The sequence below is a fragment of the Martes martes genome (assembly GCF_963455335.1).
Source record: "Martes martes genome assembly, chromosome: 16".
Classification (NCBI taxonomy): domain Eukaryota; kingdom Metazoa; phylum Chordata; class Mammalia; order Carnivora; family Mustelidae; genus Martes; species Martes martes.
Genome location: NC_137904.1, coordinates 35,362,676 through 35,388,132, shown reverse-complemented (window position 1 = coordinate 35,388,132; position 25,457 = coordinate 35,362,676). Strand labels below are relative to the sequence as shown.

Sequence of the window (25,457 nt, the reverse complement as noted above, 5' to 3'; positions counted from 1 at the left end):
AAAAGTCCCTCATCCGTCCACCTGGATTACCCTTAGGGGTTGGCCATCTTGAGCGGGGTGAGCAGTTGGGCTACAGGCCCCACAGTAAAAGCAGCACACTCTACTCATCTGTCTACGCCATGCTGAAGCTGCCTGCAGTCACATCCAGACACGGAAGTTCAGTTTAAGAAAGCACAATCTTCGGTTTTCGTCTTCTCCTTTAAGAGCTTTCTTCCCTTCTGAGGCGCACCCACGCCACCGCATTTCTAATTCTAATTGACATCTCCAACAGGGTTTTCTGACCGGGTTTTCACTTCCCTTATCCTCCTCAGACTCTGTTCTACACTGATTGCTTTTCTGAGACTTCCCCTGCTTGTGTGAGCTTAGAGCTCCCTTATGGCTGACATGGGCAAATCACAGCTACAAGTGACCTCGGAGATCAGACAGCACGCAAGGATAACATACTTCCTGACCTTCTAGATGTTGCCAGGCCTTTTTGTCTGTAAGCCTAGGCGTTTCTTAGCTCAGGAGGAAGTTCACAGTCACATGTGCTTTAACACAAAAAAAGAGAATTTTTAGGCTGCTTTTGGTTTTCCAAGACCCAGGCCCATCTTCAAAATTAAACCGGGATGTATGAATGAGGGGAAAGGAACAGAGAGGCAGGGCTTAGGAGGCTGATGAACAATTCAGTCCCCTGGATTCCTGAGGACGAGGAATAGAAAGGTCTCAGGTTCTGCAGGGTGGTGAAAAGCTAAGCCAGACTGTGGCAAGCCTTGGAAGGGGATGGGTGTGTGGGTGTCCCAGAGGCCTGGGCACCGGCAACTGCAAGCTCGTGAGCCCTGGAGCCTTAGACTTCGGCCAGGTCCAGTAGGGAGCATGGGAAAGCCCTTATGCAGCCACCGACTCGAATGGGCCCCCATGCACCTAGACAGCGGCTGCAGTGGACAACCACGAGCTAAGAACCAGGCGTGAGGATGTAGAGCCACAAGTAGGGATAAGTCCTTTCTTCAAAGTTCACGCAAGCTCCCACTGTTTTTGTAAGATCAAAAGATCTTACAAGGAGCCAACCCAAATCAACTGATAAGAGGTTTCTCCTTAACTTTTATAAGATGCAAAGTTAGCCAGATTGATTTTGATCAAAAACAAAAAACCCACAAATACCACACATTTATTATTTCTTAAAGGTTATAAAGCAACTGATATCTATTAATTAAAATTTTTCTAGGTCTTCATCAGATTCTCAAAGGGGCATATAATTCCCAAACAGTAAAAAGTCACTCATCTAACATAACAAAACCTCCTTATTTTAGAGATGAAGGCAGTGGAACCAGAGGAATGAAGTAACCTGACCAAGCCAGAGAGCTGGTCACTGCCCAAAAGATACCACTTTTATTTTCTTTCCATTAAAATAATAAGCAAGAGACCAACGCACGTATAGAGGTTGGTTCTGACATACATTCTGGTAACAGTTCCTTAAGACACCATATTTTACTTGTCAACTTTCACAGAACCAGAACATAATTAATCCTAGAACAAAACCTATTTTCCTCATTACCTGTGTCATTACACTGCTAATCTACCCCAATAACTGTCCGAAGTGTACTCATATATTTACTCATTTAATCTTCACAACCATAAATTAGGTTCTATCAGTATCCCAACTTTACAGATGAGAAAACTTAAGCAGAGAAGATTACATAATTTGCTTAAGGCCACATAGTGTTTAGTTTCAGAATCAGGATTTGAACCAAGGTGATCTGGTTCCTGAACTTATATTCTCTTTTTGGGGGGTGGGGGAGAGGAAATGGGTCATTTTTAAAATTGATGATTAATTTACAGAGTGTAACGCATAAATATTAAGTGAATATCATGGATCTTGATAAATGCATACACCTATTTAACCCACACCCGGATCAAGAGAGACAATTACCACAATACCCCCTCCCAATTCTGTGCAGTCTCTTCCACCAAGACAACCATTGTTCTTACTGCTACAATTACCACAGACTAGGTCTGTTTTAGAACGTCACATAAATGGAATCACACTGTACACCTATTTTTTGTGTCTGGCTTCTTTTTTTGCTCAATATAATATTTCTGAGATTCCTGCATGTCTTATCTATGTCAATCATTCCTTTTTATTACTTAGCATTCCCTTGATTTATTTGAAATAATTTGTTTATCAGTTCTTTCCACCTGGGGCTTATGGAGGTCTTTTTGTAGATACAGGTTTTCATTTCTGTTGGGCAGTACCTGTTCAGTCATAAATTTATGTTTAACTTTATAATGGCTAAACAGTTTTCCAAAATAGTTATACCATATTACACTACCCCCAACAATGAGTTGGGGTTCCTGTTATTTCACATCTTTGCCAGAATTTGGTGCTGTCTTTTTAATTTTAATAATTCTCCAGGGTGTATTCTGGTAGCACATTGAGGTTTTAATTTTCATTTCCTGATGACTAATGACGTTGAAGACTCTTTCAAGGACCTACTAGATATGTGTGTACCTTTCTTTGTGAAGTGTCTGTTTAAGTGTTTTACCCATTTTTATAGGACTGGCTCTTTATTATTCATTTGGAGTATCTTATATATTCCACATACATGTCCTTTGTCAGATACATATAGAACAACTATTTTCTCCCAGTTTCTAGCATGTCTATGCATTTTCAAGTTCACTGATCTTTTTTCCTGCAGAATCCAGTTGTTGTTAACCTCTCCAAAAAGTTTTTTTCTTAATACATATTGTTTTCAAATCTAGAATTTCCACTCAGTTCTTTTTTTGTAGTTCCATTTCTTTTCTGAGATTCTTCATTTGTTCACTCATTATGTTTTAAAGGCCTCACATGCTAATTTCAACATCTCTGTCATCTTTGGATCTGTTTCTATTGACTTGTTTTTCCTCAGGTGTGTAGTGTCACATTTTCTTGCTTATCTAGTAATACTTGTTTGGATAAATGGATGCCAAGGTGTTAGAGTATAGATTTTGTTGTCTTCCTTTCAGTAATGTTGAGTTTTGTTCTGGTAGGCAGTTTATGTACAGAGGGCCAATCTTATCCTTTCCAGGTCTGTTTCTGGGCTTTGTTATGGCAGTTCCAGGGCAGTCCTCACTCTAGAGCTAGAGTAGTTCTCGTAAGGTGTGGAGGTTGACTTGCTAGGTTCAGTTGAACACCCGAATTGTTCAGCATGGTCGTTCCACTATGGCTGGCTGGCCTCTGATCTCTTCCAGCACCAGACACCTCCAGACTCTCCATTATCTCATAGCTGTCCAAGAGCCACTCTCGGCCAGGGCATGCAGAGTCTTGCCCTGCACAGATTCAGTGTAATATTTGGGCAAGGATTCAGAGAAACCCCTTTGTAGATTTCTGGAGACACTTCTTTGTGAAGCTCTCCTTTCTCCAGAATCCTATCCCCAAACTGAAGCAGGCTCAGTAGCTAAAATACTGATTTCTGTTTCCTCCACCCTGACTGCTGCTCTCTGGCTTACTTTCTTTTGTCGCAGTTTGGAAAGTGTCCCCAGGGAGAAAATGGACAAATTTGAAGCTCATCTTTTGGTTTCTATTCCCTCAAGGAACAGTCTTGTGTCTGTGGTCCAATGCCAAAAGACAGTTGTTTCAAATACTTTGCCAGTTTTTCATCATTCTTTAGAGAGAAGAGTCTCTGATAGCCCAATATTCTGACCAGAATCAAAGCTCTGAGGGTCTAGTCATACTGTTTGTTAGTTCAGGTGGCTTATGAGGTTCTTTTTGATCTGGTCTCCGTCTAGCTCTCCAGCTTTATTACAAAACTTATGCTATTTGCATAATTACCCACCTCATGCATAGAGGCACACTCAAACAGGTACACACATTCGTGTTCCAAACAATGAACTATTTTCAGTTCTTCAAAGGTGCTAGTGCTTTCCCCCTCTCCAGGGCTTCCTTCATGTCATATTCTTTCCTATCCTACTTGCATCATCCTTATTATCCCTAGGCTCTTTCTTGTCTTTATGAATCAGTGTGAACATCATTTCCTTTGGTGCCTGGGTCATGTGTTCCCATAGCAGCCTACGCTTTTCCCAAAGACATTATAAAACTTTATGGTAGTTTCTTATTTAAAATGAATTGTAGGTTCCTGCTTGGTAAAAGTTCTATGGAAGGGAGAGGGGGAAATGTGAGGATTATCCTGTTTGACTATCATAAATGTTAGTCACCGACTATGTACAACTTGTGAAAATGCCAAGATTTAGGCTAGTAAAAATACTGGATAAACCTGCTCTTATGATACCCCAAGGGAATTTATTTGATGTTCTACTCTAATGATTAGTAACCTACACACACAAACCTTGCTTATGTTGCTTTGGGTGTCCTGAATTGCCCTCTAACTATATGGCCTTTAAGGCAAATTTTCTTGTTTCCATCACTCACCTCCTTCCTTTCACTATTCCCTGTTGCCTTTACCAACTAAACTGTATTTATTTTTGGTGCTAGGTAATTATTAAAGCTATCATAAAGCTCTTACCTTAAAGAAACATATTTTGACACATTCTCATAAGACCTATCCTCTGAAAAAAAACAAGTGAACCTTTAACTTCTAAACCTTTTACAGATATTTTTGTGACCAGGGTAGGGACTATATACATTCTTAGCTCACAGGCACAGGGATGAAATTATAGGTACAATTCTTCTGACCTTTGTAGACTGAGAAAATAATTCAAACTAGACACATTATGAGTTCCTTAATTAACACAGTGGCTAATGCCAAAAAAATGCAGAGCCTAAGACACTGAAGCTAATGGCACAAAGTAACCAGTTGGATGGGATCACAAGGCAATAATGATAGGCTTTTCTTTCAGACTGACTGATAGATACACATAGGTTTCTCAAAAGCAATTCAATCTGAAAGGGAGTTCAAAACATACATACTGACTGCCTACTGTAGGTAACGTTACATCTCCACCCATGAAGTCCTCAAAAGAAATTTTCAAGCAAAGTTAAAAAAAAAAAAAAAAAAGACAACTTTCCTGAGAAAAAGAAATAAGATATATATGACTTAAAAGCAAGTGAAAGAAAAGAATGAAGACTTTTGGGAAATACTAAATAAAACGTTGACACAACTGACCTCTTGTGGTCCTTCTAATTCTTAAGATTAAAGAAGTCAATAATTCATAGTTTTTGTTTTTCATTATAAGACATCAAAAAATTTACCCTCCTTCATGGATTTATGGTTAAGACACTAAACAATTCAGGCAAAAATGCCTATCAGCCGGTGACCTCATGCCTCTTTGGGACAAGGGTAGGGTGAACAGAATGGCTATCCAAAAGCAACACATACTATCAAACACACTTTAGTATATAACTTCTCCAAATTACAACCAGGAGCTAGTATAGATTGCAGGCACTTTGTTATTTATATACTTTTTCTTTGGAGTTAATGGCGATGTCATAACTTCAGAAAGAAAAACTACATATCATATCTATGCACAAATGAAGAGTTCCCACAATTTAAAAGGAAATAAGGTAAAATAGTTAAAATTATGAAGCCATTTCTTACCATAGATGTCACCACCAAAGCTGGAGAAAACCCCATTGTGAGATAGAAAAAGAGCTCAACCACCTTATACCTGCAGGATAGAAAGGCGGTTAATTGTATCTATCCCTACAGTACTTAGACTATTTTCATACCAGCTTCCCCCCCCTCTTTTTTTTTTTTGAAGAAGAAATGCAAACTCTCCAACTATTCCAATGAATATATTTTCCCAGTAGGAGACCATTAGGCCTCTAATTAAAATACTGTAGTTGAGTCACAATTAACTAGCATTTCTTACAGAACTGAAATGGCATCAAATGCCACATGTGACTTGGAAAATGTTTGCTACCAAAAGTGTTATTATTGCATCCAATCCCCATGCATTTTCCCCCTTCCCAATCCCGGAGTGTTTGTCCTCATCACAACTCCAATCCACAGCTACAAGAAACTGAAATTATGAAGATGGACAGGGATGCTGCATGGGGCCGGGTTTATCAGTGGCAAAGGGATGGTAGCCCTAAGGAATGAAGGGCATGTAGTTTTGGTTGTCTCTTTATTTTGCATCTGCACAAACTCTGACTTGTAAGGCTCATCGTGTTAGGCTACAGAATGTCTGAAAATGCTAAGAAATACACTATACTAAAATTCAGCTTACATTTCTGCCTAATCATAGGTTCTAAGTTCCTTGGAGGCAGGGGCCAAGTTTTATTTATGTTCAAATCTACAAGGCCTAGCATAGTACCTGGCATGAGTTAGGCACTACCTAATATCTGTCCAACCCAAATGGCCAAGGGCCAATCACATCTCATTCTCTGTGTTTTATACTCCAGAGTCCATCTGAAGTAATCTTATCAGGGAACTGGGAAGAATGAATTTGTGGGATTGGTGTAAAAGAAGCCCTGTAAAAGGAGAAAAGATAGCTGTTTTACTTTACTTTCTATTCTATCCAAGGGTACAAGCCAGGGGTTTGAGCCCAAGAAGAAAACTGTTCCCTCGGATTTATATATATACTATCTAACACCACTCAGAATAGCTAATTGTGGTCAAAATACATTTAAGTGAATTTCAAAGTCAGAAGTTACTGAAAACTGCCATTTTCCTCTGAAAAGAGGAAACAATTTAATACTTTGTGATAAACATAAATTATGTTCAATTCTTAGAGCCATTCTGCCAATGACAATAGATAAACTAATAAACAATTATTTCATGCTTGTGAGTTTCTCAAATTCAGGCATGTGAAATAATGAAAAGAGCCATGGAGTAAGAACTAGGACACTTGGGTCCTAATTCTAGATGAATCGCTAATTTGATGCACATCCTAAATGGTCTCTTTTTTTTTTTAAGCATGGAGCTGGAATAGATGACTTTGAAGGTCTCCTCTAGAGCCGTGATGCTAAATTTCAATAAGCTTTCCTTTTTATATTGCTTAATACTTATGACTATGAACTATAAATAATGGATTAAAAAATGTGCCCCATGGTTAGGATATTAAGAGTTTGGATGCTCTTCCAAATATCCCCTTTCTCAGAGAATCCTAGTTTGGGACGTCTTCTGGTTTGCTACTTAGGTAAATGTTGTTCTAGAACTATCATTGTCTTCAGTCTTCACTGAAAGCTTGAAAACTAGTTTTCTCATGTGATAAGTATGAATCACAGAGGATAAGGCTAGTTTGCTGATAAGGCCCGTCGCCTGAGGATGTCAAGTAATACCCAACTGACATTAAAATGGCAGTCCGTCTGTCCCTCAAATGCATCCTATCACACACGTGCCATTCAGCTCTTCCCACAGCAATCTGTCTACCAGTAATAAATGCCAAATGGTTTCAAAGACTTGTTAAAGGCAATATATATTCTATTTATGTATTTCTACTATTCTGAAGTGCAAGTATAAAACAAATTGTGTTATAATGTCGATAAAATTTAGGTAGTTAATTTTAAAACTATCAAATGTAAATTATTTTTTCTTACTTTTCATGGTAGAGAAATACATAAATGGTTCCTCCAGCTGCCATGAGCCAGATAAACCAACGCATATGAGATGCCAGGGGTCCAAGTTCACGGAGATTTAACCTAAAAAATGTAAACATGACAACAAAGAACAGAAGTGATAAATGAAGGGAATTCACAGGGCCTTTGTTTTCCTCTAGGCTTGAAAACTGGGGAAGCATGTGCTAACATAAAACCAGGATAATGAGGCATTCAACATGCCATGGAGGTATTTAGGCAATTTCGGTAAAATTAATAATTCAAAGATAAAATTTTCAGTTGACCTTTAAGACTTAGAATTAGTTCCAACATCGTTTAAAAATAGAACCAGCTAAAAGGAGATATGCAGAAGTGAGTCCCACCACACCTGTGATGCCCGACTTTCCTTATTAGGCAGCTGCTGTCAAATCAGCTTAATTCTGATAATATATTTGGGAGCAGAGTGCTTACAAAGCTTAATGAAAACCCTGAACAGAATCCTCAACCAGGATCACATATCCACAGCAGATACCTAATACACAGACCAAGTATCTCCATTACCAGTATCTCTGCCAAGGGAGAACATGAGAAGAATTAGCTCAACATATGTTATGAAAGACATTTTGTCAGAATTTAATCGTGGGCTCTTGTAAAGCTTGAATTTTAAGATGCTGCAAATTCATCTGTACTCATTTCATACTAAGAATAGCTATGAGAGGGGTGCCCGGGTGGCTCAGTGGGTTAAGCTTCTGCCTTCAGCCCAGGTCATGATCTCAGGGTCCGGGGATCGAGCCCTGCATCCGGCTCTCTGCTCAGCAGGGAGCCTGCTTCCCCCTCTCTCTCTGCCTGCTTCTGATCTCTCTCTCTCTCTGTGTCAAATAAATAAATAAAATCTTAAAAAAAAAAAAAAAGAATAGTTATCAGAAAACACCCAAATGTTATTCTGATTGGCTATGACTATAAAATTATTATTTCTAAACAGAAAAGGTACCACCTACCTATTGAAAACTACATGTGAACAGGTTGTTTACTGTAATATTTGACTCTTGAGCTTTTAAAAATTTTATTTCCTTATTTTAAGTCAGGGAATACTTTTCAAAAGCCTGTAAGTGTTCTTTCTCCAATAGGATGCACTGCTGTAATTTAGTGACAAGTATTAGGGAGAGAACACACTTTTTTACTCCAAAAGATAATTAGGTTTCTTTTTAATGATGGATGCTGTGTAAGTCAGAATGTAGAGGCCTGCTGTTTCTAGTGACCACTGCAGTTGATGGCACAAAATGAATTTCTGAGCGTTTAAAACCGACCATGTCTTAATAGAGAGACTCTAACGTTCCTTTAATCGGAGGTTTCCAGGCAACAAAAGATTCTATGTGATCTCTACCAAAAGGGCAAAAAGAGCAAAAATTGAACAGAATACTAGGTATTTTATTTTTTAGTATTTCAGTTTTATTTTTTTTTTAAGTAATCTCTACACCCAACATAGGGCTCAAATTCATGATCCCGCGATCAGGAGTTGCAAGCTCCACCCACTGAGCCAGAATACTAGGTGTTTTAAATAGCTAACTAATTAGTTTTCTTACTCATACAGCTACAGAAATGAGAAGCACACTCCATATATAGTAGCTACTGTGCTGTGAAGTGAACTGTAGATCAAAGTGAGCTTGTTTTCCTCATACGTATTTATAGCATTTCCACTTGAATGATTAGATGTCCAAGTATTGTGAACAGCAGCAGTATACAGAAAGAACATGGAAGCCAAAGGTGACATATTTCAAAAGTGAGTGTGCTACCTACACACAAGTTCCTGGCACTTTGTCTTAAACAATCCAATACCAGATATATATTCTGAACAGCAGTGACATTCTTCCCTTAAAATCTGCAATCTGACCCAAGTTAAAAAACAAAAAACATGTATTCACGTGTGTTGGAGGGACAGGGCTAAAGTATATGCATGGGGCAGGGACAGGAGGAAGGGAAGGAAGGAAGGACAGAAATTCTATCCCAAAAGCACTACCATCAAAAACAGAAAGATAGTATCTTACCATGGAGCGTAAGAAGCAGCAATGAAGAAATAAATAACCATTCTATCACACATGTGAAAACAATGCTCCACTGTCCTATTGGGGGGAAAAACAAGTTAGGCAAAGTTTTTAGAAAACTTTCAGACTGGCAGCATAGTTTATCACTCCACCATGTTGTAATTTCCATTCCTATTCTAGTTTCTTAGGGAAGTTATAACTTGGCTTTCAAAGTTGCATAGCTATTTTTTTAAATTTAAATTCAATTAGCCAACATAGAGTACATCATTAATTTTTGATATCATGTTCAGTTGATTCATTAGATGCATATAACACCCAGTGCTCATCATATCACATGCCCCCTTAATGCCCATCACCCAGTTACCCTATCCTCCCACCCACCTCTGTTTCCATAACCCTCAGCGTGTTTCCTGGAGTTACGATTCTCTCATGGTTTGTCTCTGTCTCTCATTTCTTCCCATTCAGTTTTCCTTCACTTCCCCTATGTCGCCTACAGTATTCCTTATATTCTACACATGAGTTAAACCATATGATAATTATCTTTCTCTGACTGAGTTATTTCACTTAGCATAATACCCTCCAGTTCCATCCATGTCAATGTAAATGGTAGGTATTCATCCTTTCTGATGGCTGAGTAATATTCCATTGTATATATGAACCGTATCTTCATACATCTTCACACAGCTTTTTTTTTTTTTTTAATTTAACAGAGAGAGAGAGAAAGAGAGATTACAAGTAGGCAGAGAGGCAGGCAGAGAGAGGGAGGGGGAAGCAGACTCCCCGCTGAGCAGACAGCCCGATGCGGGGCTTGATCCCAGAACTCTGGGATCATGACCTGAGCCGAAGGCAGAGGCTTAACCCACTGAGCCACCCAGGTGCCCCCACACAGCTATTTTTAATAATACGAAGCCACAATGAGAAATTTTACATTACTTTTAAGCTTACACGTATGATATTTACCATGTAAATAAACAAACAAAATCTGTCTATGCTGATGTTTTCCATTTCTCTTAGATTCAATGTAACAGAAAAATGAAATTCCTTGAGGGCAGACCACCCCTCAACCCCTATCACACAGTTCAGGGCATAAATTAGTTCTTCATCTTAGAATGTCTTCAAAGAAGCTCTCACTTTAAATATCTTAGTGTATACAGTAAGTTATAATAAAGGACATTCAGAAACTAACGTAGGAACAGGAATAACCAAAACCAAAAGAAAAAAAAGGCTCATTTGCTGCAAGCAAATAACCACCTGGATTTCTAAGTGAGTTCCTCCTTCCAAAACTGAAAATTTAGGAAGTGTACAAAGACCTGGTTCACGGAGGTGAACAGATTAGACAGTGGGTTAGACAGAATCTTCCCTTTACTGAGGTGATTTAGTAGTATGAATGCACTGCATCGTCTTGAATCCATTTTCAGTGTCCAAGGGGTGATAGCTATGGTTTGGTTTAGGGTTAGTGTTAGATTTTCCCTCATCACATGTACAGTGTCGACCAAAGCAAGCCGAGGACATTTTAGTCACGGTTATTGTTAGTCATATATTAGTGAAGTGAAAATAATTTAGGTCACAGGTCTAAAAAAGCAAACACTAGATTAATGCTTCTCAAACCTGACTGCATATCACAGTCACCTGGGAAGCTTATAAAATAGAGTCATAAACTCTAGTCCAGAAGATTATACTTTTTAAAATGGCTAAAACATGGGGTAAGGAATGGAGGGAAGAGAATCTTTTATATTTTTTTAAACTCTTTGGATGATTGTGATTCCTAGCCAGGTCTGGGGCCTTTCTAATTCAGCTTTCTAGACTGCTATGCACTCATTAGCGCAGGTAAAGTCAGACCTATAATTTTATTCAAGATCCACCCGGGCTTCTCTGACCCTCACTTTCCTCCTAGGGAAAATAGAAATGACAACATTTCTATCACAGAGTATGTGTGAGCATTAAATGAGATCACGTAGCCACGTGTTCACTAGCACAACACCTAGCACACAGTAGGTACTCAATAAATGCTCATTCCCTTGCTTCTAAATAAGGCTATATTTGGAAATATAAAAAAAGTAATGCAGAGCAAAAATCCACATGTAGCTTGATTCTAGCAGTACTATTTCAAAGTTCAAGAGAGCCTGGTTTCTATTATACCTTCTCTAGCCCCCGGGAGGGAGGCCCTGAATACCGAAGTATGCATCTACAACTCTTTATTGATTCAGAAATCTAGACATCAAAGCCCAGTCAGCCAAGGCAACCACAAGCGTTGGATTGTGCCAGGAAGGTAATGAAGTACTCTGGCCTCTGGTCTCTGTGACAGTGTGTCTGGGGAGGCAGGTACTTTTGAGGCTCTCTTGTGAATACGCCCCAGCAAGCCCTCATGATCCAATGCTGTGGTTTCATTTTAGGTAAGGAACTTATAGACACAGGTAGCAGGCTGGGAACTATAAGCAGTATTGAGAAGGGTGTGGGTGAAAAACCCCAGACTGGGAGTCAGAGGTCCAGGAATGATCAGACTCTGCTAGTCTCACTGACTGGGCAAGACAAGCCATTTCTGAGCCTCAGTTTCTCCAGATGAAAATTAAGGGATCTGGATTAGATGACCCCTAAGAATCCTTCCTGCTCTTAAACTATGATTCTACTTGTAAGGAGACAAATAATCTTCTCATGAATCCTAAACCCTGTTCTTAAATAACACATTTCTTTTTAATATTAGATTGTTTGAATTATTTGAGATTTGGCAGGGGGTGGCATTTTGTAAAACCAAAAGCTATATTCTATTATTTTAAAACACTCTAAGTTTGCTCTGAATCCTCCTTTTACAAAAAGAAATTCTGCACTTTTGGGTTGTACCGAATGTATTCCATCAGCAACTAAATGGTGTGCTTCTCCTTTTGTATTCCCCCAAATTAATCCCTCACTCAAAGGAGGAATGCTTTTATGTCCTTATGGGGAGGCTAGCGAGCCTGCTTTGAGTTGGAAAGTACCTGACAGCTAATACGTGAATTCTGTTTGAATCAATACACAGGACTTAATTCTGAAAGCTGAACTTTGCAAAACAGTAAACCTAAACTGTAGCAAACCTCCTTACATGACAAAGTCCTGGTCATTTGTAATTTTCAAATCATTCTGGCATGCGTTCTCTCATTCACCTATCTATGAACACGGGCATGTTTTTTTTTTAAATTTTTTATTATTATTATTTTAGATTTTTATTTATTTATCTATTTATTTGACAGGGAGGGAGAGAGAGATCACAAGCTGGGCAGAGAAGCAGAGAGAGAGGGGGAACCAGGCTCCCCGCTGAGAGCCCGATGCGGACCTCAATCCCAGGACCCTGAGATCATGACCTGAGCTGAAGGCAGAGGCTTAACCCACTAAGCCACCCAGGCGCCCCTGTTATTTCCATTTTAGTGATGAAGAAACTAAGGCTCCATGGGGTCAGGTGACTTACACAAGCCTGAGTGGCAGGGCTGGGCTGACTCCGAGTTCAGTGTGCTCTGTTACTACCCCACAGCTGCTGCACCCTATTAGGTCCTACGTTTGACAACATTAAAAGACAGGTCTCGGGATTTTACGATGTAAGTCCTGAGGAAGCAGAGTGGTTTTGCTGGTGGCTTCTGAGAAAGGCCTGCTTTCTTAGATACATAAGGGGGTTCTCAAAGTCTGTCCAATCCATTGGAAATGTCTTGACTATAATGGCATAGCATTATAGTCTACAGGGCAAGAAAATGTCTGTCTACTCTGTAGCTTCAACCCGACTGAAATATGCCAGTAGGGGAGGCTACCCTGAGTCTGCTCTTCTTTTTTTTTTTTTTTAAAGATTTTATTTATTTATTTGACAGAGATCACAAGTAGGCAGAGAGGCAGGCAGAGAGAGAGGAGGAAGCAGGCTCCCCGCTGAGCAGAGAGCCCGATGCGGGACTCGATCCCAGGACCCTGAGATCACGACCCGAGCCGAAGGCAGCGGCTCAACCACTGAGCCACCCAGGCGCCCCGAGTCTGCTCTTCTGATCAGGGGAACTAGCAAGCCATCCACAGTACCTTAAGTGGCTCTTCTTCCACGACACAATGTGAAATACTGTGGAAACGATGAAGAGGGCGCAGAGGCCCATCCCGTAAATCCATGCAGTGATCTTTTCCCAGCAGTCGTCTGACAGCCGATGCAGGAGGGCACTGCCCACAATGGCCGGAACAATGAGGAACTAGGGGAAAGGCAAACAAGAGTAAATACCCTGGGTTTGGCGAAATTGCCCCCTTTGTTAAAAATACATAGGTCTCCCGGAGACAATTTTAGAATGATCATTTTAAACATTTGCCTCTCGGGGATAGAGTGGTCGGTGGCTACACTGGTGACAGCAAGTACCATTCAGGGCCCAGGAACCATGCCCACCACTGGGTATCCAAGTACACGATACAGGATACATTACTCCATGGTGGCAAAGCAGATATTTTTTATCCTAATTTCATTACATAAGAATGTATTTCACCCTGTTCTCTAATGTGATTTAAAGTAGGTACTTAAAATATTCAAATGCCAAGCATGTACCCAAATTTTGTAGAGAGGTCCTATTTTTAAATGTTCTTTCCTATTTCTCCCCTGAACTACTGAAATCTCAGTATTTCAGCAAAGGGTTAAGTGAATGAATAGAATCAAGAAGTATTATAATGTATACCACATACACAAAAATTAACTGTCAAGTCATGTTCTGATTTTTAGTATGGATCTGTACATTCCACCAATTTGGGAACTAGTGCCAAGTGACAATTATTTATTTTTAATAGCACCTTTCAAGTAAGCAAGGGTAATCCATTCTCACCTAATCAAGTAATTTTAAGAGACCATAATCTTAAGAGAATTTTGCTTACTCTACCATAGTACTTCCCATGGACACAAATTTCAATGTCTGTCATATGAGTATGAGTATCACTAGTAAACTTTTTTTTTTGAAGACTTCATCTTTTTGGAGAAATTTTTAGCTCACAGTAAAATTGAAGAGTGGTAAACATTTTATAATAATAAACATCCTCAAGAAAAATAAACTACTTTATTAGATATTAGAATAAGCCTACCTGGCAAAGAAAGAAAGCTTTAGCAATCTTATCTTTTTTCCCCCCAATACCTACTTTTGCCCCCTTGCAACAAAGTATCTCTAAATAAGATCAGCATTGAATTTTCAAATGCTGAAGTTTTCACTGACCCAGACGATATGAGAAAATTAATGACAACAAAGTAAGTTTTTCATAAGACAGAACTTAATTTATTTTGAGACTATGTCCTTTCTACTTTCTCATGTTAAAGTATCCTCTTTAATGAAATGAAGATGATAGAAGTTTTTTTTGTTTTGTTTTGTCTGTTTTAGAAATCTTACCACTCTCTGAAAGTAAAAAATCAGGATACAGTTTAGTAAGCTTAGTAAGATGACATTTTCTGTTCTAAAAAATTAACATGGAGTTTTTGTCAGTTTTTCTTGTTTTATACAAGTATTCCTTAACTTATGACATACCCAGAAGAGATAAGGGATCATTCAAGTCTGTCTCCAGCAAATAATATTCCTAAAGGTGACCTGTGCATCTTAATAGCCAAACTATTACATTTAAGTGTTCAACATAATGCTAAGTAACAAACATTTCATTGATTACTTTCATTTGTCGGTGGTACAGAAACTATCATGGCACTGGACCCATAACTTTCACGAGTGTTTTGTAGTTGGTGAATAGAAAAAATAATGGATGTATATTGGAGCAATGAGTGAAAAAAGAGGCCAAATAAATTATTACTCAAATTTTTATATTCCTTATATCTTTTTTTTTAAAGATTTTATTTACTTATTTGACAGACAAGAAGAGATCACAAGTAGGCCAAGAGGCAGGCAGAGAGAGAGAGAGAGGGAAACAGGCTCCCCGCTGAGCAGAGAGCCCGATGTGGGGCTCGATCCCAGGACCCCAAGACCATGACCTGAGCCGAAGGCAGAGGTTTAACCCACTGAGCCACCCAGGCACCCCTACATTCCTTATATCTTAATCCTCCCCTAGACTTAAATACACACATACAGACATAAAACTTTTTCTTATGGGCCTGTGGACAATTATTTTTGGAAGTAATTTTACTTTTAGCTGTTAAATTCATCCAATATCTGGTCGGAATAAAAGATGGATAGTCTGATAGGTATCAAAGACAATCAAATTAAGCCACTCTTTCTTTCTTTTCTTTCTCTCTCTTTCTTTCTTTCCTTTTTTCTTTTTTAAAAGATTTTATTTATTTATTTGACAGAGAGAGAGATGGCAAGAGAGGGAACACAAGCAGGGGGAGTGGAAGAAGGAGAAGCAGGCTTCCCATGGAGCAAGAAGCCTGATGCGGGGCTCAATCCCAGGACTCTGGGATCATGACCTGAGCTGTAGGCAGATGCTTAAGGACTAAGCCACCCAGGCACCCCTAGGCCATGCATTCTTTAGTCCATGTTGGTACTCTAAACATTTTGACCCTCTGGTCAAAGCTCACTCCACGTAAGTGTGTCACTAAGGCAAAGACAGGTCAGCTCAAGTCTATAAAGAATTTCACTAAATCCTTCCTGTCCCCAGAATCTCAGTCATGGGTCCAGGGAGACTGTCTACTAGAGAGGTTAGTCCAGAACTTCATTATGGAAGCTCATTTATGGAATTCAGGGCAGGCATGTCAGGTACTAAATTTTTCCCTTTAGCAAGATTCCAGCATACTAATTATTTAAATAAAAGTCTTTTTAGCACCTAAGGCAAAAGGACATGCAGTGATAAATTAGGATGATGTTTCAGTATTAATAAGTATTATCTGAACTACACCATTACAATACATAACACAGATGCTTCATAAAGTTTGATTTATGCTAAGGAATGACCAAATGGCATTGTTCTATTAGATTATAAAGGAATCTATTAGAACCCAGTTTATTAGGGGTTTATTTGGCATCATTATTCTTTATAGAAAACACTGTAACTATTCTTTGGGGAAGAAGATTAAAGATATGAAAAAGCACAATCGAATTCAAGCGAATTTTATTATAATGACATATGTACTAACACAGACTAAAATAATTACATTAGCCTGTTCTAAACACTCTTCATGAAAGAATTAAGTTGGCCTCCTCTTTTTCTGATCTTCAGCTTTATAGCAGCTACCTCCCTTCCCTCTAAAGTCTCACTAAATATTGGGGTGCCTGGGTGGCTCAGTGGGTTAAAGCCTCTGCCTTTGGCTCAGGTCATGATCCCAGGGTCCTAGGATCGAGCCCCACATTGGGCTCTCTATTCAGCAGGGAGCCTGCTTCCTCCTCTCTCTCTGCCTACCTCTCTGCCTACTTGTGATCTCTGTCTGTCAAATAAATAAATAAAATCTTTTAAAAAAAAATCTGAAAATACATATTCATGAACATAATACGCAAATAGAAGAAATGCACCAAAGCATTAATTTATTTCTGGGTGGTTTTGTTTTTCTTACATATTCTTCAGTATTTTCTAAATTTCTTACGATGAGCATGTTTTGCTTTTATGAGGAAGAAAAAAGTTCACTAAGAATTAGGGATCAAATCAGGTTTTTCTTCCACAATGTGCAGAAACATCTGCTCTGAAAAGCAGTGGATTCTATGGAGATGGGGATGGGGTGGCTACTTGTTTCAAGGAATCACTTGGTAAGAAAAAACACCTTTTCAACAACACTGTGAACTCTCCTTGGCCCATGAACACAGCTGACTGTCTTGAAAAGGTGATTCACTTCATTCCAGAGGTGACAGTCCTCCTCATAAATAGTTGTCTTTTTGATTTTCCTATAACTAGGGTACTTAATTATTCTTCTACAGAAGATCTTGTCAGAGCGTCAGTTTAGGATGTACAGAGCTGACAGAGCACTCGAAGGGTTTGATGTGCTCACAGAGCTTCTGGTAACATGACCCAACATCGATGCCCTGGTAGGTGAGGTCACAGAGATAGGTACATCTAACTAATTGGGCTGAGGGTACTAGAGATAATGGCTGCTCCTCCCACCAGAGCCCTCTGGGAAGGACACAAAGGGTAGAAAATGCATACTCACTGCATGTGTGTAACAGTTAGCAGCATGTTCATAACAGGTTGGTTTGTAGCGGCCATTGGCTGGGGCCCGGTGGTTCATGAACCTGGACAAACAAAAAGGTATCACATGAGACACGCTCAAAGGGTGTAAAGAACAATGGGGAAGGCTGCCAATACAGTTTGGTCTATTCTAATTAAGAGGAGGCTGCTGGAAACACCTAGTTACGGCAACAAGACCAAAGCCGCTAAACAAGTGTAAACTGAGCTAACAGTCATGATCCAAAAGCAAATGCCCTAGTTTATTGGATTAAGTATTCTTTCAGTTTATTCAAAAGAGAAACCTCTACCAATCAGAAGCAAACAGCAATCAATCATACCCACCTTCTTCAGCTCATAACCCCCATGCTAAAAAAATTATAAATAAAAAAAGGCACAACCAAATCTTAAATCTCAGGGAAAAAAGGCAAGACAATCTTTCTAAACTTTACAAATGCCAGTAACTGCCATTCAGTTAAAAGGAATACAAAGCAAGGTTTCAGTTTTCTCTCTCAAAATTATAAAGCATTGTACATGGAGATCTTTACAGCCTACATTCCACAATTAGCAGGCCCGCCCAACTAGTTTCCCTATATTGCATTACCTGTTCCAGCACCAGACAGTTTAAATAAATGATACCTGGCTACCTCTAGGCCACCTAAACTAGAGGTTTGTTTTTACCTGCATTCTTCCGGAGTTAAAACAGTTTGCTTTCAAATCCAAATATACAACTAGTGCCTGATATCCTGGCTATAAAATTCATACATACATACAAATGTGGGTATGTATCTAATATCAAAATTGGTTATACATATAGACACATACCCACATTCCACACTTCCCTTTGGGCCAACTTTGTGGAAGTAGCAATACAGTGAAAACCATGAATACCATGGGACCTGAAGATATGAACAGCATTCTTCCCCTTCAGTGTGGAGGTGAGGATCCTCTGAAACCCAACTCTCACCCATGCCATGTTTCATAAGGGATGCTGGTTTAGTCTGTTCTCTGAAAAAGGGGAGATGTAAATTCAGGAAGATGATGAAGCAGCTGCCCAAAAGAAGCAGATACAGAGAAACAGAGAGGTACAAAAGCTCCCAGAGCATATGGGTCTCGGAGGCCCTGCTACATTCCTGTGCTTGGAGCCTGCAAGATGGCAGCAGGCTTTGCGCTAGAAATTATCCTTTTGCTTAAACTACTTTAAGATGGGGGAAAGGAGGGAGATTTTGTCATCTGCCACCAACAAGTTCTGACCAGCCACATCTTATAATTACTATGATGAAAAACAGTACCAGGCTGAAACAAATGGCAGAGCCCGTCTGAAGCACATGGTCAAGCCATCCTAAACAATGCCTGGTTTAGGAACAAAAGACTAGCATTTTCTCCCTGAATTAAAAGGGGCTGTCACAGTTAGAGCAAATAAATAAAAAGAAAACGGCAGTTTCATTCAACCTAGTATAGAGAGTTTGGGTAGAAAATCCAATGGGGAATGAATTTGGCACAGTGATGATATTTCACTTGGACAACCAATGGGTTAGTTATCTAAGTAGTGTGCAGAATATATCTTATTGAATGGAATTTGCCAGATGGGTTTGAAAACTGTTTAAGAGAAATAGACATTTAACAGCTTCAGAATTTATCCAAGCTATTCTTGCACATAGATAAAATAAATCTTTTCTCCCCTGCTAATCCTTTAAGTAACTTTACTAATTTCCTAAGGGACGAGAGTATTGCTACATAGCGCTTATTAGTAAAAAGGAAAATAATTGCACTCTTGAGAAGAATGCTTTAAAAGCATCCCAAGCATTCAAGGATCTACCCCAGACATAACAACAGAGCTATAAGTAGCATACCCTATTAGAAATTTTAAAGGGTAAAGAGCAAGGCTCCAAAATGGTAGAGGGTAGATTAAATTGAGAGTGTTCTTTTTAGGGTGCAGCAAGTAAGGTTTGTCTACCCACCACCAGGCTGAAGACTAAAATAGCAATTTATATCTCTGGCAGCTCAATCTAAAAATAGTCAACCCATCACACAGCAACAGGGATAGACTTTCACATTTTCTCCCCAAAGCTAAGAAGCTGGATGGCCATGTTTGTGACAGCTCCGTCCCTGCCCACCTGGAATCACTCAGAGTAAAAATAAACTCATAAGTTGTAGAGAAAAATATCCCACCCATGTGACTTCAGGTAGTGTCTTACGGCCAGAGCGAGATTCCCATGATAAGGCAAGGGAAGAGCAAGTCTTCCAGGAGCCCACCACTGTCCAGGGCTCAGTCAAAAGCCACCACACAAGTGTTCTGCTGAGAAATTTACAATGCAGTCAAGCCTCCAACATAGCCTTCTGAAGAAATCATTCCTAAAACCTAAAACCTAAATGGAAAAGCAGAAGTAAAATGCAAATTAACTCCCACTGAACCTATTCTATTCTATTCTCTTCTCCCAAAAAGAATGAAAAGGGTTCTCAAGTGTTACAGAAAACAGCACCCATTTATGGAAGCCGCTTCTACCTAAGGAGGAGTAACCCTAACAGTTGGTTATCTGATGCTAGAAGAGAGTATCCAGCAGGTTTTACAGGGTTTGAGGGAAGGTAATTTAGTCCTGGGTATGGAAAACACACTTTAATAAAGCTATTATTTAGGTTTTTTGAGGGGGGAAGGGCAGAGGGAGTGAGAAAGAATCTTAAACAGGCTCCATGCACAGCACTGAGCCAGAAGCGGACTCAGTCTCATGACCTGAGTTCATGACCTGAGCCAAAATCAAGACTCTGATGCTTAACCAACTGAGCCACCCAGATGCCCCTTATAAAACTATTATTTGTCAGATTTGTTCACTTGTCTCCTCGCTTTCTCTTTTGACACTCTATCTTGCTTCCCTTACCCAGCATTTTTAAACCCCCAACCCCCCATGACAAAATTTCAAAACTCTAGAGAGAAAGAACAGAGAGCCCAAAGCACTGTACCTTCTCAAAGTAAATCTATGACCCACCAAGCAAATCTCTGAGACCCAAGGTCAAATCTCAGAAGTTGTCCCTGATGTCTAGGTCTTCCCCATTCTCCAATGGGAAGACTACTACTTCCAAATATATTCCAGATCAGCCTAGCTCTCTACAGTTCCACAGACCCTACCTTATACATCAAGACACTGACATCTCTGGTCTACATGAATACAAATCTCTCAGTTGGTCTCCCTGCTTGTCCCCATACAGACTCTTCTCTTCATTCAGCAGCCACAATAGTCTATATGAAAACCAGATCACAGCATACACCCCAACTCTGGCTTAAAACCTGCCTCTGGCTTCCCAAAGTGGCCCACAGCTGGGCCCCCACTGCTTCTACAGCCTCAGGAAGCCACCTTCCTCTCACTCTCCACCCCCTAGCTACACCACCTCCTTTCTGCTCCTCAAACCACCAAGGTCTCACCTGGCTCAGGACGTTTGTGTTTGCTGTTTACTTCTGCCTAGAACATTTTTCTCCAGAAGGTTCAACTCTTCTCACCTGTCAGGCTGAGCTCAAATGTCACCTCCTCAGAGGTTTTCCTGACTATCCTACCCAAAGTATCATTTCAGCCCTCCCCAGCCTACCAGAGCCCTTACGAGAATAAGTAAAAATAGGTTTTTTTCAATTTGTGTATTTTTAAAATTTCATCTTTCCCCACTGTAATGTGAATTCCATGAAGGCCTTCTTGGCCACGATTTCACTTCCAGTCCCAAGCACAATACCCAGCTTATTGCTAGAACTTAATAAGTAAGTGTTGAATGAATAGAAAGATAGAAATTCTGCCTGTTGCTTAACTGTTTTATCTTAACCCAGAGATATCTCGCTGTCAAGTAGTTTCACTCGGGATCCAACAGGTTCTGTATGTAACAAAGAGAAACAGGCAATCTTAGCACCAAAAGAACCTTGAATCTCATGAAAAGAAAATTCTTAAAGGCTAAGACCATGGATATTCCAGGGCTCTTTCAACAGCACTTGATGGAGCAACATAAGCCAACCCCTTTACACAGCACCTTATTATTAGCCAGTTTATGAGTGAGCATGGTATTCAGGAAAAGTGTCCATTGCCAGAGGGAGTGACAGTGGTGGACGACATTTAACTTAATTATTAAATAAGAGAGAAGGCACATGTATAAGGAGACTATCCCATGCCTGTAATTCAGTGCTCTAAGAACATGTTTTAAAAAAGGCAACAGGCAGTCCGGGAAGACTTCCTAACTCTGGAGAATAAGGTGCTTTATATCACATAATCAGTTTGAAGCTAACCAGTGGTCACAAGCCTGGAGCTCTGAATCAAGGAGTATCCTTTTCCTTGGATTTTCGGTGGCAAAGCTGGAGAAATGAGAATGCACTGACACCGTACAGTAGAAGCTCTGTGGGTCCCAGGCCTCAGTGCTGTGCACATGATACTGTGTAAGCAGGGAGATAGTCAAAGGTGAACTGGCAGCATGGTGGTAGAGAGGGACAGGAAGTTGAATTGAAAAGGGTCTGTCCTTTCCTAGACATGTGACTGTTGCAAGTTTTCTTTTATTCTCTAACCCTATTTGCTTATCTATTAAATGGGTATAAAATTTTGTCTTCTAGGGTTAGAGTTGAGAATGAGATGAGTCATACATAAATACCCAGCCGCTGGCTGGCTCAAGTAAACACTCAATAAATGTTAGCAATTATTCCAATCAGTCAGGGATGCTGTGATAGGGAGAAAAGGACTCTGGGAGAGGAAGGTATGGGGGCAGACTCAGATGGGGAAAGGATAAAGCAAGAGAAAATATGCTCTGTGTCCCAGTGGCATTTTTCACATCCTAAACTTTTTGAGAAGCCATGCATGCATAAAGCCCTCCACTTAGGACAGTGGGCTAAATTTCTTCACAGCCTTCCTCTGCAGAAATGGCAGAACTCTGGAAGTTTATCCAAAGCCAAAATGACCACCACATTTCCATTATGAACAAACCAGCAAGGTGTCCATTTCTTGTAATTTAGACATAGCCACAAAGTATGGCCTAATGAAATGTTTTTACTGCAATCAAATGCTCTTCAAGGGACTCTTGATAAACATATCAGAAGTAACACATGCATTCAAAGACAGTATGTCCCTCTCTCTAGTTTCTCTATAATTTACTTGCCAATAACTTTTCTGAATGCTCAAAAGATATATAAGGAACACGCCTTGAAGAGATGATTAATAGTACTCCCAACATTTTGATGTTGTACAATACACTAAGAGGGCTTTTTTTGTTAATTTGTATTTGCAGGCTTTATGTCCAAGTTCAAAGTTACCCTGAGAAATAGCTTTCCAATTTTGTCTGTAATAGAAAAACAAGAAATTATATGATCATTCAGTTTTCAAAGAAAATCAGGGTGGGTGTAGGTGCCATCAAGAAAACAAATGTTAAATATCCATTGATACTGTGCAGTCACTGAGAAGATTACAAAGTCTGTGCCACACCAAAAGAAATGCCTCTATTTTTCATCTTTAAATGAATGAAGTAGAGCACAAAATTACATTACTACACTGATAATAAGGACTGGGTAGATTAGCGTCCAGCAAAAGTAGTTCAATCAGCTGAGACAGTAGGATCTGAAATGAAGGGGTTTTTTTGTTTCCCATTTCCCTTAACATTGTTTTAACGTTTGTGTAAAAAGCCTTTTTTTTTTCCTTTCTTGAGGAGAATTCAAAGGATAGGAAAGAAATACAAATTCAATCAAATAAGGAAGGGTAATTTCACAGAATATTGCCACTGTTCTCTGAAAACAGGAAGCGCACAGATGTTCAAAGAAGTAAAACCAAATCAAACAAACCACATGCATAGAGCTTTACCAGTCATACTTGAATGCATGTTACTTTCTCTAAGGCCCCTCTAACCTTCATTCCTGACTTCATGTTCTAAAGCCAGACATCATGATTCCTTTTTGCCTTCAGAAGCACTGATAGTATGATCCCACCAAGGGAATAGTGCCAGGCATTCAGCACTCTTGAGTGATGAGCAATATCCGTTAAGTTAATCCAAGTCTTCAAACTCATCACCCTTCTAATGGTACGGCCCACCCCAACTCTTCCTATGCATCTTTGGCTTCCTTACCCTTTGGGACCAGGGGAGGAATGAGAGAAGCATAATGGGGGAGTGAGCATCAAACAGCTTAGAGGGTTGGAAAAGGGGGGAAAAAAGTGCAGTCTGAAATTCTGAAATAAAAGGCAGTGTCTAAAAACTCAACAATAACCTCCCTGGAAGATTTCCATGCATTCCTTTTCTTCTTTCAAATTCCCCATCACTGCACACCAAGCTTGCCTGCTAGTGAAGGTCTGGGAATGGGGCCACGGCTGACAGATTCAGACAAAGGATGAGAGTGAAACATAGGGGAGATGAACTTTCACCCACTTAAAACGAAGAATAATTAGAAAAAAAGCCCAGAGCTTCCTCTCAGAACCATGGGCCAGCCTTCATCCATTGCTAAATGTCAGAGACCTGAGCCAGGATTAAGGCCACCGTGCTTCCCTAGGCTGGCGTTCCCACCGGCTCTCCAGTGAATGAGCTGCTGGCCAACCTTCCGGTGGCACCTCCTAGGTTCCTCCTCCTCATTTCCTAACACATGCGCCTCAACAGCAGCTCTCACCACCGGAATACTAACTTGTCCCTTCGCAGTGCCCAACACAGCACCGCCCTTAGACGCTAAACCAGCAAGCTTGGAGAATTAGCAAGGCCCGGACCTGGCCAGGAAAGGCTAAACCAGCGGAGCATGCCTCAGTTTCCCTGTTGCTAGGGCCGATCACAGACAAAGCACTAAAACGCCCAGCACCCCGTTTTACGACAAATCTAGCTGCAGGGCGCAGCAGCTGCCCGGCCCCTGTTCCGTGCGCCCCGGGAGACCCCCAAGCTGGGGATAAGGAGTGGAGGCCAAAGCCAGGGTTGGAGGAAACGGGGTCGGCGTCTGGGGCTGAGATTCCGGTCCTCAGGGCAAGGCACGAGCCCTGCCGGGATGGGGTAGGTAGGATGAAGTCGGGTGAGCAACGGGATCCCCTGGAAGGAGGGCAGGCTCGGGGTTCGGGGTCTGGGAACCCGGGTCACGCATGAGATCGCGGTCCTCGGAGGAAGGGGATTGCCCAGGGACCACAGGGCGGGGAATCCCCCGGGAGCGGGTCCCCGGCCAAGGCGCGGGATCCGCGGGGGGGATGGAACCAGGTGAGGAGCCGGGACCCACTCCGGACGAGGCGGGATCTGGGACCCGCTGCCGGCACGGGCAGTGGGGCAGGGGCACCATCCCTCTCTCACCGCTGGAATCGATTCTTGAACCGCATTGATCCTCCGCTCCTCCTCGGGGGCCGGGAGCTCCGTCTCGTCAGCGCCGGCGGCAGGGCGCGCGGCCCTCATCGGCTTGGGCTGCTCCGGAGGCCGCCCGTGTGCCCGGCGGACCGCTCGGCAGGGCAAGGCTGAGTGGGCCAGGCCGGGGGTCGGGACAGGACCGGGGCCAGACCGGGCGGCTGGGGGCGGGAGGGAGGCCGCTTAAACGGCCCCGGCGCCTCCCGCCTCCCGCCTCCCGGCTCCTCCGCCCCCGGGCTCCCGCGCCCCGCCCCGGAGCCCGGCTCCACCCCTGCCAGCTCCGCCCGCCTGCGTGCGCCCGCGGCCGCCAGCGCGTCACCGAGCCGAGCGGCCAATCAGCACCCCGAGCGGCGCGGCGGCAACGCTGCCATTCATCCCGCAGAGCCCCGGCGAAGGGGGCGGAGCCTCGTGTCAGATGGGGCGGCGCTAGGAGAGAGGAGAGGGCTGGGAGGGCGGTGCACTCCTTGAAGGGGTGGAGTTGGGCGATGGAACCTGAAGAGGCAGAGGCCCGAGCCAGAGAAATTGCAAAGGAGGAGGTAGGCCAAGACTCTTAAAAGCAGTTGTGAACACGACTGCAGCAAACAAGGGCTCCGGTCTGC

The 25,457-nt window shown here is 41.3% G+C and overlaps 1 protein-coding gene across 3 annotated transcripts in view; it reads right to left on the bottom strand.

Moving 5' to 3' along the window:
* MMD (monocyte to macrophage differentiation associated) overlaps positions 1-25,099 on the bottom strand; it is a 72,021-nt gene extending 46,922 nt beyond the window's left edge. For 2 of the 3 annotated variants that reach the window (XM_080826056.1, XM_080826054.1), the window contains exons 1-6: positions 24,811-25,099; positions 17,537-17,618; positions 13,522-13,682; positions 9,496-9,570; positions 7,454-7,555; positions 5,511-5,580 (exon numbers count right to left, since the gene is read on the bottom strand). In XM_080826056.1, coding sequence (XP_080682182.1) covers positions 5,511-5,580; positions 7,454-7,555; positions 9,496-9,570; positions 13,522-13,682; positions 17,537-17,618; positions 24,811-24,836 — 516 coding nt within the window. In that variant the 5' untranslated portion in view covers positions 24,837-25,099. The remainder of the gene's footprint in view (positions 1-5,510; positions 5,581-7,453; positions 7,556-9,495; positions 9,571-13,521; positions 13,683-17,536; positions 17,619-24,810) is intronic. The other variant, XM_080826055.1, reaches the window with a different exon arrangement.
* Positions 25,100-25,457: the final 358 nt, after the last annotated feature.